The sequence below is a fragment of the Cetorhinus maximus genome, chromosome 10, assembly GCF_964194155.1.
Source record: "Cetorhinus maximus chromosome 10, sCetMax3.hap1.1, whole genome shotgun sequence".
NCBI classification, from domain to species: domain Eukaryota; kingdom Metazoa; phylum Chordata; class Chondrichthyes; order Lamniformes; family Cetorhinidae; genus Cetorhinus; species Cetorhinus maximus.
Window position 1 is genome coordinate 20,675,278 of NC_135888.1, and position 18,151 is coordinate 20,693,428.

General features: G+C 43.0%; 1 protein-coding gene across 1 annotated transcript; it reads right to left on the reverse strand.

Annotated features, from left to right (window-relative positions):
* Nucleotides 1-1,923: 1,923 nt before the first annotated feature.
* On the reverse strand, nucleotides 1,924-14,831 carry LOC144685516 (torsin-1A-like). The gene is made up of 5 exons (XM_078550103.1): nucleotides 14,608-14,831; nucleotides 9,825-10,090; nucleotides 7,179-7,354; nucleotides 6,146-6,273; nucleotides 1,924-5,377 (listed from the first exon to the last, which is right to left on the reverse strand). Exons 1-5 carry the CDS (start codon nucleotides 14,789-14,791, stop codon nucleotides 5,124-5,126), a joined length of 1,008 nt encoding a protein of 335 aa, XP_078406229.1. The 5' UTR covers nucleotides 14,792-14,831; the 3' UTR covers nucleotides 1,924-5,123.
* Nucleotides 14,832-18,151: the final 3,320 nt, after the last annotated feature.

An 18,151-nucleotide genomic window follows, 5' to 3' on the forward strand; every position in this document is an offset into this window, starting at 1 on the left:
CAGCACCAGCATTTCCCATATTTTACTGATTTTTCCCTTCTATAGGGCGGAAATGTATTGGAATTTGTAATCTGGATTAATGCCTGGGAATCGTGGGTTCAAATCCCACCATGGCAGCTGGTGGAATTTGAATTCAAGTAATAACATCTGGAATGTAAAGCTAGTCTCAATGATGGTGGCTAGAATTGTAAAAAAAACCCATGTGGTTCACTAATGCTCTTTGGGGAAGGAAAGCTGCCATCTTTATCCACAGTCTGGTCTGCATGTGACTCCAGACCCACAGCAATGTGGTTGACTCTTAATTGCCATAGAGATATACAGCACAGAAACAGGCCCTTTGGCCCATTGTGAAATTGCCTAGCAAACCACTCAGTTAAAGGGCAATTAAGGGTGCCCAACAAATGCTAGCCTTGCTAGCAATGCCCACATCCCAAGGAAAAATAAAACAAAAGCTACAGGGCTTTGCCGAAAGAGCAGCAGGGGAGTAGAACTCATTGGACATCTCTACCAAAAAAGCTAGCACAGGCAAATTGGGCTGAAAAGTCTCCTTCTGTGTTGTATCATTCTACTATTATGAGATTATTCCATGAAAGATCCTAACTCTTTCAATATGTGTGAAACCAGTGAAGGTGTGAAATTGAAAAATGTATTTCCCAACCCCAAATCTTTCTGTGACCAGTGCAAGGTCTGGATGAAAGATGGCCAGGAAATATTGATATATTCATTTTCCAACAATTATCAGTAAAAATGGCCATTGCTGTAAAGGTGTGCTTTAGGGAAGGAAACCTGCCCAATCTAGCCCCTATGTTTGACTGTTTAACCTGATTGTTAGTATAGACAATAAATGCCAGCAATGCCCACATCCAGAGGAATTTTTTTTTAATGTAAAAGGAAAATTAGCTTATGTCCCCCTCTCCAATGATCCATGTTTTGATGCTGGTACAGGACAGATTGAGGCTGGACTGTGATAGCCTGTAGTCAAATAGCCAGCCAACATTGTGTGTCAATGTTCACATATCAATAATGGCCACCTGGGCAAAGTATTGGTGAGTGGCTGGTAATTTTCAGAAGAGGATGAAGTCCTGTGTTTATGTATTTATCTTATTTAATGGAAGCTTGCACAACATATAGTGCTTGGATGCCTATTAAAGACAGTGGCTGCCAGCAAGCACTCTGAACAAGGAGATTAAATAATGGTGAAGTAAAGTTTGTTTTAAACATACAGCTCAGTATTTAGGACAGTTCAGTTAATCAGTGCTTCCTGTTACTATCGGTCATAATTAGTTTCTTAAAGCCTAGAATGAGAAAGTCTTAGTAGAATTTAAGACTGTTTTTCTTTTACAAACCATGATGCTGATTCTAATTTGCGGGTTGAAGTTACAAAATGTTATTTTGTTAGTATTTTGTTTTTTGTTAGTATTGCTTTGAAATACAGAAGTATTACTTTCATAACTCACCCACCCTATCCTGTAACTTATGTATTTTATTTGCACCACTACACATTATTGCTAAATGTTCCAGTCATTTTGCTTCATATAAGCAGGCCATTTGGCCCATTGTGTTGGCTCCTTACTGAAGCAATAAAAACAATCCCACGGCCCCTTCTCTCACCATTGCCTTATATTTTTCTCTGCTTCAAATAATTTATCCAATTTCTACTTCAATGATGCAATGGTCTCTGCCTCTCAAAGACTCAGTGACAATGCATCCCATGTCCCAACAACCGTCAACGTAAAGGAATTTCTCCTAATCTCTATCCTCAGTCTTCATAATAATGTTTAAATTGCTGAACTTTCCTCACTACCTCGCCAATGCAAATTGTATATAAAAATAATAATTTGAAAGTATTATACACAAAATGATAGTGAAACCCTTCCTGGTCTAATTTAAAAAATGCAGCAAATAAACTCACTGCAGCCAGAATAGCGTTACACAGCTGTTTTATTTTGAAATGAAAATGTAAGTTAGCTTTTTCCACAAAGTTGGGTAAAAAAGCAAGTTCAAAAACAATGTTAAAACCAAGATCAACAGTGTTATTTATAAACAAAAATAAAAACAGGCCAAGATTGTCACAAAAAATAAGTTATTAGGTTATAAGTCTGACAAGTTTCTCCTTTTTGACACCCAGTGTCAGCATCAAGTGCTCCATCAGCAGGAGCTGTCCTCCAAAAAATAAGTATTCTTCCATCCTCTGTACCTGTTTATTTCAGTGTCACCTTTGGATTTCCCTGTCAAAAGCTTTATTTTTTGGTGAAGTTAGGCCACGAATGATATATACAAGAAAAGTGGGGACAAAAATTATCTAAATACAGTGATCATTGGAGAACATTCAGTAACACTTGCTCCATGGGGACATTTTCCATTATCTTAGCTTAGCCTGAACAAATCCTTTAGTGCAAAATTGCTGTGGAGCCAAACCCACTGGGATCTAGATTAAACCAAAAGGCAAAAGACAGAGCGAGCGCAATGAGCATGAATACAAGAAAGAGCTAGACAAATGGCCAGAGAGACAGCGTGAGAAAGATGTTGTGTGTGAGAGATAGAGAGAGAGAGAGATAGGAAAAGAGAATTTATCCCATTGATCTATGCATAAATCCAGATTCAGAATTCAGCAGTGAAAAGGCAAGCACACTGCCCAATGCAGTGCATAGCCCAACACAAGAACATTTTCCTAAAGTACTACAGACTGATTAAACATTTTTCCCATATTAAAATGACCATTTTTAGACCATAAGACATAGGAGCAGAAATTAGGCCATTCGGCCCATCGAGTCTGCTCCGCCATTCAATCATGGCTGATAAGTTTCTCAACCCCATTCTCCCGCCTTCTCCCCGTAACCTTTGATCCCCTTACCAATCAAGAACCTATCTATCTTGGTCTTAAATACACTCAATGACCTGGCCTCCACAGCCTTCTGTGGCAATGAATTCCATAGATTCACCACTCTCTGGCTAAAGAAGTTTCTCCTCATCTCTGTTCTAAAAGGTCTTCCCTTTACTCTGAGGCCATGCCCTCGGGTCCTAGTCTCTCCTACTAATGGAAACATCTTCCCCACGTCCACTCTATCCAGGCCTTTCAGTATTCTGTAAGTTTCAATCAGATCCCCCCCCTCATCCTTCTAAACTCCATCGGACCCAGAGTCCTCAAACGTTCCTCATATGTTAAGCCTTTCATTCCTGGGATCATTCTCGTGAACCTCCTCTGGACCCTCTCCAGGGCCAGCACATCCTTCCTGAGATGGCCCAAAATTGCTCACAATATTCTAAATGTGGTCTGACCAGAGCCTTATAAAGCCTCAGCAGCACATCCCTGCTTTTATATTCTAGTCCTCTCGAAATAAATGCCAACATTGTATTTGCCTTCCTAAGTTTTTTCACTGTAAATACCCAACCTACTGGGATAAGTACCCCAAAAGTACTAAATCATTGCTTAATCGTGTAAACTCATTCAGAATAAAGACAAACACCCCAAAAGTTCCCATCATATTGTCAGTGATTACCATTTCTACTGGCGTATTGAAAATTATCCAATTCTAATTTTATATATAAGCTTAATTTGCTTTAAATGTTTCAAATAGAACATTTTTTTTCCTAAACAGGTAACTTAGGGCTATGCATCCTTAACCAGTGGCACAATCGTCTGGGTACATATCTCTCTCAACAAAAGATAGGCTGCATTCAGCTGGATGGTATAACTTGTGGCTGGGGGTGGAATAAGAAAGTGTAGTCACTGCAAGTCTATTTTCCACCGCACACTTATAGTCAACTTGATGCAGACAAGCAGAATTAAGCCAAGTTCTTCACAGCCACTCCATGCAATGTGGGACACAAGACCTATGGTTGAAAAACTCCGCAGGACAGTGTCAAACCTTTCCTCCTGTAAAACCCACCTCCCTTTTCGACATCTTTCCTAAGAGCTTATGTGCCTTGGTGTCATATTTTGATTTATAATGCCAGTGAAGCACCTAAGGCCATTTAATTGCGTTAAAGATGCTACACAAAAGTTGTTGTTTCCCATCTCTCAGTAACCAACCCCAGCTTGCCTGAAAGATCAAATACAGTTTCACTTCCCAACTCCAATTTGTGGTTGGAACAGTTGTTAAATGGTCACTATAGATAGGAGCTCACCGAGCTCACTGCAGTGTCAGCTGTGGCTTAGTTGGTAATACTCTTGCCTCTGAATCACAAGGTTAAGACCCACTCTAGGACTTGAGCACAAAAATCTAAGCTGACACTTCCACTGTTCGGTTAGGAAAGTGGAGTTGAAGACCAAGGTCAGCCATTATCATACTGAATGGTGGAGCAGACTCGAGGGGCCAGATGGTCTTCTCCTGCTCCTATTTCTTATGTCAAGTACATGGATGTTGAAACAGGTTTCTCCATAACATTCCTCCTTTCCTTCAGTACAGCTAGTGTGATACCCAGGTGTAAATTACACTCTTTACATTTTTAGCTAGTCAACTTTCTAACACATCCTGATCTACTGCATCTTACAGAATTTCACTGTCCAGATATCTAACAAAATTAGTAAAAGCATAGCAGGGTAACACAATATTAATTGCAAACTAGGAAGCTTTTGTCCTGGCACGATTGCAATTGTGCAAAGTTATTCTGAAGTATAACTCAGACCTGTGAGTGCAGTCTGTTCCACAGACTGGCACAGATTATTAAAAATATCTTTTTTTTTAAAAAATTAAGTGCATTTTCTCAACGTGTGCTCCACGTCACACTAACTCCATGTAAAATGGAACAAGAGAATTTTGGCTGCAGACTGAGCATTCCCTATAATTAGGAGTTTCACTTGTTCTTCAGTGCCTGAAATATCAGGCAGTACTGGCAAACGACCCTGGAGTTTCATTCAATCATATGTCAAAGGGTCAGCATTTATACCAACACAAAAAGGCACAAACATCTAAGCCTCAATTTTGTGTTTTTGAAAATACAGTAATGTGCAGAAGAGGCCCAAAAGTTTAGAAAGCTCCAGGATCAAGCCTGCCATTTGTGTAAACATTAATGCGTACAGCTTATATTTCTCCAAATTAAAAGGATACAATCATTTCATTTGCCTCATCATGATACGTAAAGGGATTTACTTAAAACTAAAAGGAAATATTCTACATTTTTTAAACTGCAGTTGTCCAATAATCCACTTTTGCAGCCACAGTTTTGCAGCCCTTGGTTGAAAAGATTCTTTGTTCCTTTGGAAAGTATACCATCTCTTCTGCCACTTTGATGGCCACTTCGTCAACATCTTTAAAATGCCTTGATTGCACCTCAGCTTTTGCACACATCACAACGTGCCTGTGCTCCAATGGCAGAAAAGGAATAAAATAGTCTATTAGGTTTTGGTCGATGAGACTGGTGTGCCAGAATCCGCCTGTAGAAATAGAAATCAAAGAAAAAAAAAGTGCAACTCAGTCTCAATCATATTCATATAGCTCTTAGGTTTGTCAGATTCTTAACATAAAAAGTTCCTGGTTCATTCAGTATAATGCCAAAATAAATCGCATATTGCATTAATATAAAAAATCTTGCATTTATATAGCACCCTTCACAACCTCAGGATGTCGCAAAGCACTTTATAGCCAATGAAGTACTTTTTTTTTTACAAAAGTGTGGTTACTGCAATAATGTAGGAAGCGTGATAGTCGATTTGAGCACAGCAGGCTGCCACAAACTGTAATGTTATAATTGCCATGTCATCTGTTTTTACTCATATTGGTTGAGGGATAAATATTGGCCAGGACACCTGTGAGAACTGCCCTGCTCTTCTTTGAAATGAAGGCTGCAGGACCCATTATGTCCACCAAAAGGATAGGCTGGGCCTAGTTTTCACAACTCACTCACATGATGCCACCTCCAACAGGGCTGCACTCCCTTAGTGTTGCACTGGGAGGATCAGCCTAGATTTTGTGCTCAAGTCTCTGGGATGGGGCTTGAACGCACTACCTTCTGACTCAGAAGCCACAGTTGGCAGAACGTTGCTTAGACCATTTGGCAGCCATTTCCAGCAAAGCTGAACATGGAAATGAATTTGACGGACACAGCTGGATTGGTCAGTCGGCATATGTTTGGTATCAGGGAGACAAAGTTAATGCATACCTTCTCCCATTCCCCGCTCAAAAAACGCTGAACCAAGACTTACTCATTTTGTTGTTATAGACTTCTAAGGACAGACTGTTCTCCAAGTCTTTCCGTTGAATATCTTCCCTTTTCATCCCACGGTTCCAGAAATTTAGCACAACTTCATTTATCTTCTCACCACCGGCATTACTATCCACAAAGAACATAGAGACAAACATTACTTTACTTTAACTAATGTTTATTTCAAGAGGGTCAGAAGGAGCAAAAGGTCAAAGATTTTAAGTAACTGACAAAAAAACTAGAGGGGAAATGAGAAGTTTCTTTAGTTGAGTGCTCAGTTGGTAGCACTCTTGCCTTCTGCGTCAGAAAGTTATTGAGTCAGAGTCCCACCACAGGACCTTGGCACAAAAATCAAGGCTGACATTATCAGAGGATGTGTCTTTTGGATGAAACGTTAAACTGATTATTGTTTGTGTGAACTTGTTGCATGCAATGTGATATTGCCCAGATAATCTGTTTTTGTGATCTTGACCAAGGGATACATGTTGGCCAGGTCACCGGGGATAACTCCCCCGCTCTCCGTTGAAATAGAGACATGGGATCTTTTATGTCCGCTTGAGGGGGCAGCCAGGGCTTCGGTTTAATGCTTCAACCAAAAGATGGCACCTCCGAAAGTGCGGCACTCCCTCAGTACTGGACTGGAGTGTTAGCCTTGGTGTTACAACAGTAAGGATGCTATATAAATGCAAGTTGTTAGTGTTAGACATTCTTCCCAATTTTCATTTCAATAGGTGGTTGATCTGATATTGTCCACTTTATGCTATTGCTCAAGACAACATTACACCCCCCCACCCCCACTCCAGTGAAGTCCATATGTTCTTCCCCCACGAGAAGCGAAAAAAGAGGTAAGCTCACTGGGAATGTCATATGGGATGCATCCACCATGCCAAATCCAGTCCACCTTCTGCTCATTGGGCAAGGTCCCAATGAATTTGGAAGCATACTGCCTGTCTGCTCCCTCAGAAACAAAAGAGAAAAAAAAATAGCACATTGCCTCAAACGTGCAATGTACCGAGAAACCAGCATATACTTGCCTCAGGAAGATGAACATGGCCTTTCGATAACTCACTCCATCAAGGTCGTTGTAGTAGTCCAGGAACGGTTTAATGGAATCAATGAGCTCGGGGGGCATTTTGTCCATTTCGTCAAAAATAAAGAGGGACCGCTTACATATGCTAACGTTCCCGTGAATCCATTCCTGCAACTGTTGCTGAATTAAGTCATTCGGGAAATAAAATTAAAAAAGAATGTTTGAATCCACTGAAAGCTAAACTTTTTTTAAAAATATCAATTCTATCGACAGCACCATTCTTGGCGGTTCTAAATCTGGGACTATCTCCTTTGAGGTTCATGCAGACTTCTCTATCATTCACAATAGACACAAAATAATTTGCATTTTCAGGTGCGAATATTTATTTGCGCTAGTGAAATTCTTTCATGGAAATGCACTTTTAGTATCATGGATAGTTTAATATGTATGCCCAGAATGTGCACCATCTCCACACAGTTCTGTCACCAGTAACTGGCTGCATATAATGGCATCACTATTCCCAGCCAGAACAGTGATGATTAGGGTAATTTCCCCATCAATCAGGGACTGTTAAATGACTGGGATTGATTTTACCCACAGAATTTTACATGTAAATATCCTCCACTCACTGCATTTTGCTCAAGAAACCACCCTGCTTATAATCGGTCTGCAGTTTTGGCCATGTTTGCTGTAGTTCGTAAAGACTATTTTTAAATAGACTCTGTAGTGTGTTGTTTAAACAGACTTCTGTTTGCTGAGTAAGTAGACGTTATTTCGCTACAAGGTACACTCCTTGCTATGAACCCTATCAAATGACCTGCCCCAACTCCAACTTATTGGCCGACATGTTGGTGTCAATAGAGACTGTCAGTGTAAAGGCTCCTCTCCCTAGGCATAAATAACCACCCCCACCCCCCCCACCCCCCGTGATCCCTGAACCCAAGATCAAACAACTGCTTCAGTGTTGTAGCATAAGCACTCCTATCCAAAAAGTCTGGTTGTGTCAAAGCGTTTCTCCAGATGCAGTTAGGGTGAGGCAACATTACAAAACATGCATGGCAATGTACACTTTCATAGCATGTGCTTGTGAGTGTGCATATTTGTAGATAAATAGATAGCACAATCATTTCATAAATTGGGAATGTACTTCCCCAAAGAAAGAGCAGGGTTTTGACAATGTCATAGAGGCATTTATGGCGCAGAGGGTTGCCATTCAGCCCATCGAGTCTATGCTGGCTCTCCAAGGAGCAATCTAGTCAGTTCTATTCCCCCACTCTATTCCTGTAGTCCTGCAAGTTTATCTTTTTCAAGTGCTCATTTAATTTCCATTTGAAATCATTCATCATCTCTGCATCCACCACTCTTATGGGCAGAGTGCTTCAGGTCATTACCACTTGCTGCATAAGAAGTTCTTCCTCACATTTACCCTGCGCCTCTTGCTCAAGACCTTAAATCTGTGTCCCTTAGTCTTTGTGCCATCAGCTAATGGAAAAAGTTTGCTTTGTCTACCTTACCCAAACCTGTCATAATCTTGTATACCTCTATCAAATCTCCCCTCAATCTCCTTTGCTCCAAGCTAATTTGTTAGCTAAAATCCCCCATCCCTAGAACCGTTCCAGTATGTTCCAATGCACAGAATAGTATATAAAAAAACCTGAAAATGTTGGAAATATTCAATAGGTAAGGCAGCATCTGTGGAGAGGGAAACAATTTCAATTCTGATAAAAGGTAAGAGGTCTAACAGCTTTTTAAGCAAATACAGGCAGGGCGGGAAAGAACAAAGATGAAGGGTAGTGGCAGAGTGGAAGGCAAGAGTAATAAAATGATAAAAGGGATGATAAAGCAACGCAAAGGGAAGGTGGTGATTGGACAAGGAAAGAAACAAGATGAGTCTAGGGGAAGTGTAAATGGCAATGGCAGCGCAGAGATGGGAAGCTTGGAAAACCTGGCAAAGAAGTAGAAGGTTCCCATGGGCCAGGAACCTGCTGGAAGAAAGGCAGGTAGACACCAGGGGTATGGATCATCCCGCCGGTTGTGTTCAGCTAGGCATTGCCCACTCCCAAGCACCAGCTTGTTCCTCCGCCCCCACCCAACCCCCAATTGGCTCTGGTGCAGTTATCCTCCATTACCAGCACTTTCTGTCCCAGTGAAAATGGGGACAGTGGTTAAAGACCAGAAGTCTGCAAGATAGTTGCTGAGAAAAGAAATGTGACGGTGTGCGAAAGCACGTTTCAGTAATGACACAATAGAAGGGAGATCAAAAATAATGAAGGCAAAGAGAGTAAGACAAGCAAACAGGAATACCACCGGAGAGAAACAAGCAGAAGTTTAAAGCCTGGGACAGAAGTGGGAGGAAATACTGACACCAAGCATGACGTCATTCAAAACTCAGCCTTTCGTGCTCAGCAATGTTGAAATTCTATCCATTGTCTAGCCAATGAAAACGTAATGCAGCAGAATCATAAAATCATAGAGTCTACAGCCTGACTGGATCAACGTACATAATCCAGATTTGATGGGACAATGGAGAAGGAGCCTTGCCTTGCATATAACTCATGCTATATCTGCCCTGGGAGAGTTTGCTCTAATTCTGAATCCTGTGCAAAGAACACTCTACAATGACAGAGAAAAATAAGAGGCTGGTAATTACCTTGTACTTGCTGGTATGTTCAGCAATGGGAAAGTGAAAAGTAGTCACAAAGTGATGAACATATTTACTGTCCATTCCATTTTTATAAAGACTTTCAGCTATTATTTTACTGACAAAGTTTTTGCCAGTACCAGTCCATCCATGTAGAGATAGGGTGAGAGACTTCCTTGAGTTCTTGTTACTCAAGAAACCTTCAATTGCCTTCGGAATCACATCAATTGCAATGTGCTGTCCAAACAGCTGTTTCCTCAAGTCAGCTTCTAATCCTGTTTTAAAAGTGAACAGAAAGACTGGTAATTATACACGCAGGATACTATTGATTTTTGTATTGATATAGAGAGTACAGAGATGAGCATGACAGAGCGTGGCAGAAAGGTATAAATATGCAACTGCGTTAAGTAACATAGAAAATAGGAGTAGGTCATTCCACCCTTCCAGCCTGCTCCTCCATTCAATGTGATCATGGTTGATCCTCTATCTCAAAGCCGTACTCCCGCGCTCTCCCCATACCCCTTGACGTCTTTAAGAGTCCAGAAATCTATCTATTCCTTCTTAAACATATTCAGTGACTTGGCCGCTTTAGCCTTCTGTGGTAGAGAATTCCATAGTCTCATCGCCCTCTGAATGAAGAGGTTTCTCCTCATCTCAGTCCTAAATGGTCTACTCTGTATCCTGAGACTGTGACCCCTTGTGCTAGACACCTCAGCCACAGAAAATATCACCCCAGCATCCAGTCTGTCCATCCCTGTCAGAATTTTATGTTTTAATGAGATCCCCTCTCATTCTTCTAAACTCCAGTGAATACAGGCCTAGTTGGCCCAATTTCATATGACAATCCTGCCATTCCAGGAATCAGTCTGGTGAACCTTTGCTGCGCTCCCTCTATGGCAAATATATCCTTTCTTAGATAAGGAGACCAAAACTACACACAATACTCCAGGTGTGATCTCACCAAGGCCCTGTACAGCTGCAGTAAGACATCCTTGCTCCTGTACTCAATGAAGGCCAACATACCATTTGCCTTCTTAACTGCTGGTGATACCAGAACAGGGACGGGCATCAGAATCTCATTCGGCAGCTGCTGAAAAGAACAAAAAGCCCCAGAGAAATTGTTCAGTGATTCCCCTAGCTGGCAAGTTACAGATTCCCCTTGGCATAATCAATCATCCAAGATTGGCCTGAGTGTCCAGCAATGAAAGAACAATTTCCAAGCTACTTCTGTGAGCAAAACCCAGGGGGGAAAAAAAAAAATCATAAGGGCGTGAAAAATTTTGTGTTTACAAAAAAATTACTGTTTGACTAAATCAAGAATCATCCAATGGCATAATGGCAAATCTATTTGCTTTTCCATTGGCTGAGGGAATGGCTGTGTTGGGCAACCAATGGCAGGGAGGGACATGTGTTGATACCTCCGGCGATACATCCAATCAGAGTTGGCAACCTTAGGCACAATGCAAATCCCAAGGGGCATTCAAGGCTCATAACCAGATATAATAACTGAATACAGTACTCAAAACAGCAGTGAAAGATTGTGGAAACTAACTCCCATTCTAACCAGCTGCATAATGTTGACTCTGCTATTTAGCTTTATGTCATGACAATTGTTAATCCATCACCAATCAACCTTAAGCCCAGAAAAGGAACAACTGAAACTGTTCCATCTCATTCCTGCATGTTATAAATTGTCAATAGGAATTCTAAAAGAATCATTTAACATCTTCACTTTTTTTCTTACTTTTCCTTTCTGTCTCTTTCTTGATCCAATCTTTCTGTTCCTCTATTTTTCTTTTTGTATCTGAATTGACTAATCCACCCAACTTTGCAGTACCTCCTGTTTATTCACAGAGTCACACAGTGCAGAAGAGGCCCTTTGGCCCATCGAGGCTGCACCGACATGTGAGAAACACCTGACCTACCTACCTAATCCCATTTAACAACACTTGGCCCATAGCCTTGAATGTTATGACATGCCAAGTGCTCATCCAGGTACTTTTTAAAGAATGGTGGCAGTGTCATTGGAAATTGTAATAATAATCCAGAGGCCCAGGCTAATGCTTTAGGGACAAGGGTTCAAATCTCACCATGGTAGCTGGTGAAATTTGAATTCAATTAATAAATCTGGAATGTAAAGATAAGCATGAAACTATCATTGATTGTTGTAAAAACCCATATGGTTCACTAATGCCCTTTAGGGAAGGAAATCTGCCATCCTTACCTGGTCTGGCCTACATGTGACTCCAGACCCACAGCAATGTGGCTGACTCTTAACTGCCCTCAACGGGCAATTAGGAATGGGCAACAATTTCCAGCCTTGCCAGTGTGGCCGACATCCTGTGAAAAAATAAATAAGAATACAGCCGTCCAGAATCAAACAGTGCAGAAGAGGCCCTTCGGCCCATCGAGTCTGCACCGACACGTGAGAAACACCTGACCTACCTACCTAATCCCATTTAACAAAACTTGGCCCATAGCCTTAAATGTTATGATGTGCCAAGTGCTCATCCAGGTACTTTTTAAAGAATGTGAGGCAACCCGACTCCACCACCCTCCCAGGCAGCGCATTCCAGACCGTCACCACCCTCTGAGTAAAAAAGTTTTTCCTCACATCCCCCCTAAACCTCCTGCCCTTCACCTTGAACTTATGTCCCCTCGTGACTGACCCTTCAACTAACGGGAACAGCTGTTCCCTATCCACCCTGTCCATGCCCCTCATAATCTTGTACACCTTGATCAGGTCGCCCCTCAGTCTTCTCTGCTCCAACGAAAACAACCCAAGTCTATCCAACCTCTCTTCATAACTTAAATGTTTCATCCCAGGCAACATCCTGGTGAATCTCCTCTGCATCCCCTCACATCCTTCCAATAATGTGGCGACCAGAACTGCACACAGTACTCCTCATTAAGGTTCTATACAACTCCAACATGACCTCCCTCCTTTTGTAATCTATGCCTTGATTGATAAAGGCAAGTGTCCCAAATGCCTTTTTCACCACCCCACTAACATGCCCCTCCGCCTTCAGATATCTATGGACACACACGCCAAGGTCCCTTTGTTCCTCAGAACTTCCTAGTGTCATGCTGTTCATTGAATACTTCCTTGTCAAATTACTCCTTCCAAAGTGTATCACCTCACACTTATCAGCCCATTTGACCATCCTGTCTATATCTTCCTGTAGCCCAAGACACTCAACCTCACTGTTAACCACCCAGCCAATTGCTCAATCTTTGAATCTCATTGGTTAAAGGGATACTCCATTCGTCCCACTGTTCACTGAAGTCACAGATGCCCCAGTGCCCTCACCATGTTATCAGCTCTTGCATCCAGGAAGTAATAGCACAAAAATATTTCCAGCTGAAGGGTATGTAAGGAGAGTCTGACTAACTTGTATATCAGGCTCCAGCAAGATCTACTCCACTGATGTTGCAGGAGGTGTGGTTGCATTAGCAAAGAGCACAATAGCTCTGCTACAAAGAAAGCCATTCTACCTCCTGTTTACTAGCCTTAAAAAACTCTGGAAATTGTTTTTATTCTTTCGTGGGATGTGGGTGTCACTGACAAGGTTAGCATTTATTTTGTCCATTCCTAATTGCCCTTGAACTGAGTGACTTACTAGGCCATTTCAGAGGGCAGTTAAGATTCAACCACATTGCTGTGGCCCTGGAGTCACATGTAGGCCTGACCAGGTAAGGAACGCAGATTTCCTTCCCTAAAGGGCATTAGTGAACCAACTGGGTTTTTACAACAATCAATGAGAGTTGTCATGGTAACAATTGCTGAGAATAGCTTTATATTCCAGATTTATTAATTGAATTTAAATTACACCAGCTACCGAGGTGGGATTTGAAAACGTGTCCCCAGAGCATTAGCCTGTGCCTCTGGGTTAGTAGCCCAGTGACATTACCCCTATGCCCTGAATGACAGGAAAATGCAAAACTTGCACTCATATAGCACTTTTCATGACCACAGGATGTCTCAAAGCACTTTGAAACCAATGAAGTACTTTTTGAGTGGTGTCACTGTTGTAGGAAATGTGATGGCCAATTTATGCACAGCAAGCTCCCACAAACAGCAATCTGTTTTTTTGATGTTGATTGAGCGATAAATATTGGCCACGACATTGAGGATAAACCCCCTTTGCTCCTCCTCAAAATGCTTCCATTGCATCGTTAACATCCACTAAAGCAGGCAGATGGAGCCTTGGTTTAACGTTTCATCTGAAAGGCAGCACCTGAGTACTGCACTGCAGTGACAGCCTCGATGTTTGTGCTGAAGCCCTGAAATGGGACCTGAGCCCAGAATTTGTGACTCAGAGCTGAAAGTGCAACCAACTGAGCCACAGATGGCACAATGAGAGCAAGAGAAACTTCCTTATTTCTCTACAAGTTTCCAAATGGTAGCTGCGGCATTTCACCATCAATAGTGATGAAAGATAAGCAAGAAAAAAAGACTTAGGCAAGATCTCTTCTGTTTTAAATACAAGAAATTAAAATTAAAATTAATTGATCCTGTGCCTGGCTCTGACCCCTGACCCCATACCTGGCTCTGACCCCTAACCCAGTACCTGGCTCTGACCCCTTGACCCCGTACCTGGCTCTGACCCCCTTGACCCCGTACCTGGCTCTGACCCCCTTGACCCCGTACCTGGCTCTGACCCCGTACCTGGCTCTGACCCCCTGACCCCGTACCTGGCTCTGACCCCCTGACCCCGTACCTGGCTCTGACCCCTTGACCCCGTACCTGGCTCTGACAGCTTGACCCTGCTCTGACCCCCTGACCCTGCACCTTTCACATCCAGCGGTATCCAGTCCTTGGTGCAACATTCCTGGAAACGGCAGTTGAAATAATAATAGGCAGCGGAAGTCGCCCCGATCAATAAGGCGGAGGTGGAAATGGGCTCCAGCGCCGGACTCGGTCTCGGGGAGAGTGAGACGATCAGGAGCAGCAGGACGCAGCTCCGCATCTCCATTTGCCCGCCGGCTTGAGGGACCCGAGGACTACAGCAGCCCCGCCCCCATGCCGGGCTTGCCCCACCGGAAACGCGCATCGGACTGACATACGTCACTTCCGCGCCAGCGTCCCTTCCTATTGACAATAGTACACGTGATAAGCGGGCGGAGTCAATATTATCATATCTGCATATGTGATTAGGGGGCGGGGCCCATAGTTCAGGTGTGGGGCTGGGAGCCAGCCCCAGCTCCACCTCCACCTGCCTGGATGGATGGATGGCAGTGGTGGCAACTTCACATCCGTCTCCACCCAATAGAAAGAGGATGAAGGGATGGAACTCTGGGAGAGAGACTGCCAGGTTCTTGAGCTAATTAATATAGGGAGTGAGAAGGTATTGGAGGTGTTGGCAGGCTTAAAAGTGGACAAATCTCCAGGTCCGGATGATTTGTGTCCCAGACTGCTGAGGGAGGCAAGGGAGGAGATTGTAGGTCTCTGACCCAAATTTTTAATTCCTCTCTAGCCACGGGGGAGGTGCCAGAGGACTGGAGAACAGCTAATGTGGTTCCGCTATTTAAGAAGGGTTGTAGAGATAAGCCAGGGAACTACAGGCCAGTGAGTCTGACGTCAGTGGTAGGGAAACTGTTAGGAGAAAATTCTGAAGGAGAGAATCTATCTCCACTTGGAGAGGCAAAGCTTGATCAGAGATAAAAACAAAAAGCTAAAAGCTACTGCGGATGCTGGAAATCCAAAACAAAAACAGAATTACCTGGAAAAACTCAGCAAGTCTGGCAGCATCGGCGGAGAAGAAATCAGTTAACGTTTCGAGCCTTCATGGCCCTTCGGCTCGCAACGTTAACTGATTTCTTCTCCGCCGATGCTGCCAGACTTGCTGAGTTTTTCCAGGTAATTCTGTTTTTGTTTAAGGCTTGATCAGGGATAGTCAGCATAGCTTTGTCAGAGGGAGGTCATGCCTAACAAATTTGATTGAATTTTTTGAGGAGGTGACCAGGTGTGTAGATGAGGGTAGTGCAGTTGATGTAGTTTATATGGATTTCAGCGAAGCCTTTGACAAGTTCCCACATGGGAGACTTATAAAGAAGGCAAATGCACATGGGATACAGGGTAATTTGATAAGGTGGATTCAAAATTGGCTTAGTTGTAGGAGACAGAGGGTGATGACAGAAGGCTGCTTTAGTGACTGGAAGCCAGTGTCCAGTGGCGTACCACAGGGATCTGTGCTGGGTCCCCTATTATTTGTCATTTATATAAATGACATAGATGACTATGTGGGGGGTAGGATTAGTAAGTTTGCGGATGGCACAAAGATTGGCTGGGTGGTTAACAATGAGGCTGAGTGTCTTGGGCTACAGGAAGATATAGATGGGATGGTCAAATGGGCAGATAAGTGGCAGATGGAATTTAACCCTGAAAAATGTGAACTGGAAGGAGTAATTTGACAAGGAAGTATTTAATGACACTAGGAAGTTCTCAGGAACCAAGGGACCTTGGCGTGTGTGTCCATAGATCTCTGAAGGTGGAGGGGCATGTTAGTGGGGTGGTGAAAAAGGCATTTGGGACACTTGCCTTTATCAATCGAGGCATAGATTACAAAATTCGGGAGGTCATGTTGGAGCTGTATAGAACCTTGGTGAGGCCACAGCTGGAGTACAGTGTGCAGTTCTGGTCACCACATTATAGGAAGGATGTGATTGCACTGGAGGGGATGCAGAGGAGAATCACCAGGATGTTGCCTGGGATGAAACATTTAAGTTATGGAGAGAGGTTGGATAGACTTGGGTTGTTTTTGTTGGAGCAGAGAAGACTGAAGGGTGACCTGATCAAGGTGTACAAGATTATGAGGGGCATGGACAAGGTGGATAGGGAGCAGCTGTTCCCCTTAGGTGAAGAGTCAGTCACAAGGGGACATAAGTTCAAGGTGAAGGGCAGGAGGTTTAGGTGGGATGTGAGGAAAAACTTTTTTACCCAGAGGGTGGAGACGGTTTGGAATGCACTGCCTGGGAGGGTGGTGGAGGCGGGTTGCCTCACATCCTTTAAAAAGTACCTGGATGAGCACTTGGCACATCATAACATTTAAGGCTATGGGCCAAGTTTTGTTAAATGGGATTAGGTAGGTAGGTCAGGTGTTTCTCACGTGTCGGTGCAGACTCGATGGGCCGAAGGGCCTCTTCTGCACTGTTTGATTCTGGACGGCTGTATTCTTATTTATTTTTTCACAGGATGTCGGCCACACTGGCAAGGCTGGAAATTGTTGCCCATTCCTAATTGCCCGTTGAGGGCAGTTAAGAGTCAGCCACATTGCTGTGGGTCTGGAGTCACATGTAGGCCAGACCAGGTAAGGATGGCAGATTTCCTTCCCTAAAGGGCATTAGTGAACCATATGGGTTTTTACAACAATCAATGATAGTTTCATGCTTATCTTTACATTCCAGATTTATTAATTGAATTCAAATTTCACCAGCTACCATGGTGAGATTTGAACCCTTGTCCCTAAAGCATTAGCCTGGGCCTCTGGATTATTATTACAATTTCCAATGACACTGCCACTACTCCACCGTCTCCCCCACATAGAGTTGTGGTTCAGTAGGTATTTTCTTATTCTCTCACAGGATGTGGGTGTTGCTGGCAAGGCCAGCATTTGTTGCCCATCCCTAACTGTTCCTGAACTGAGTGGCTTGCTAGGCCATTTCAGAGGGCAGGTAAGAGTCAACCACATTGCTGTGGGTCTGGAGTCACATGTAGGCCAGACCAGGTAAGGATGGCAGATTTCCTTCCGTAAAGGATATTAGTGAACCAGATCGGTTGTTACAACAGTCAATGATAGTTTCATGGTCACCATTACTGGAACTAGCTTTCAATTCCCGATTTTATTTCCTGATTAATTCTTGGAAATTTCCTTGGATAACCCCCATTGGTCACCTAACATGTCCATCCTCATAGTGCAATGGTTTCCCATAGCAAGAAACAGGCCCTTCATTGTTGGTTTGGATGATTCTTGACTCTCAGGCCAACATTTTCCCCCATCTTATAGAATCACAGATAGACAGAATAGTGTCAGCACAGAAGGAGGCCATTTGGCCCCTCAAGCCCATGCTGGCTCTCTTGCAGGAACAATTTATCTAGTCCCACTTCCCTTGGTGTTTCCCCAAATTGCAAATTTTTCCTTTCAAGTGTTTATCCAAGAGCGCTTTTGAAAATTATTATTGAATCTGCTTCCACTGCGTTCCAGATTCATGATCTGCAGTTTGTGGCAGGAGAGAGGGGCATAAAATCCATGCAACTAAATAAAATGCCAGTGTTTGTGACCAGCAGGAGGATGGTGTGGATACCGTAATCTGTACCAACAATCTGTAAAAACATA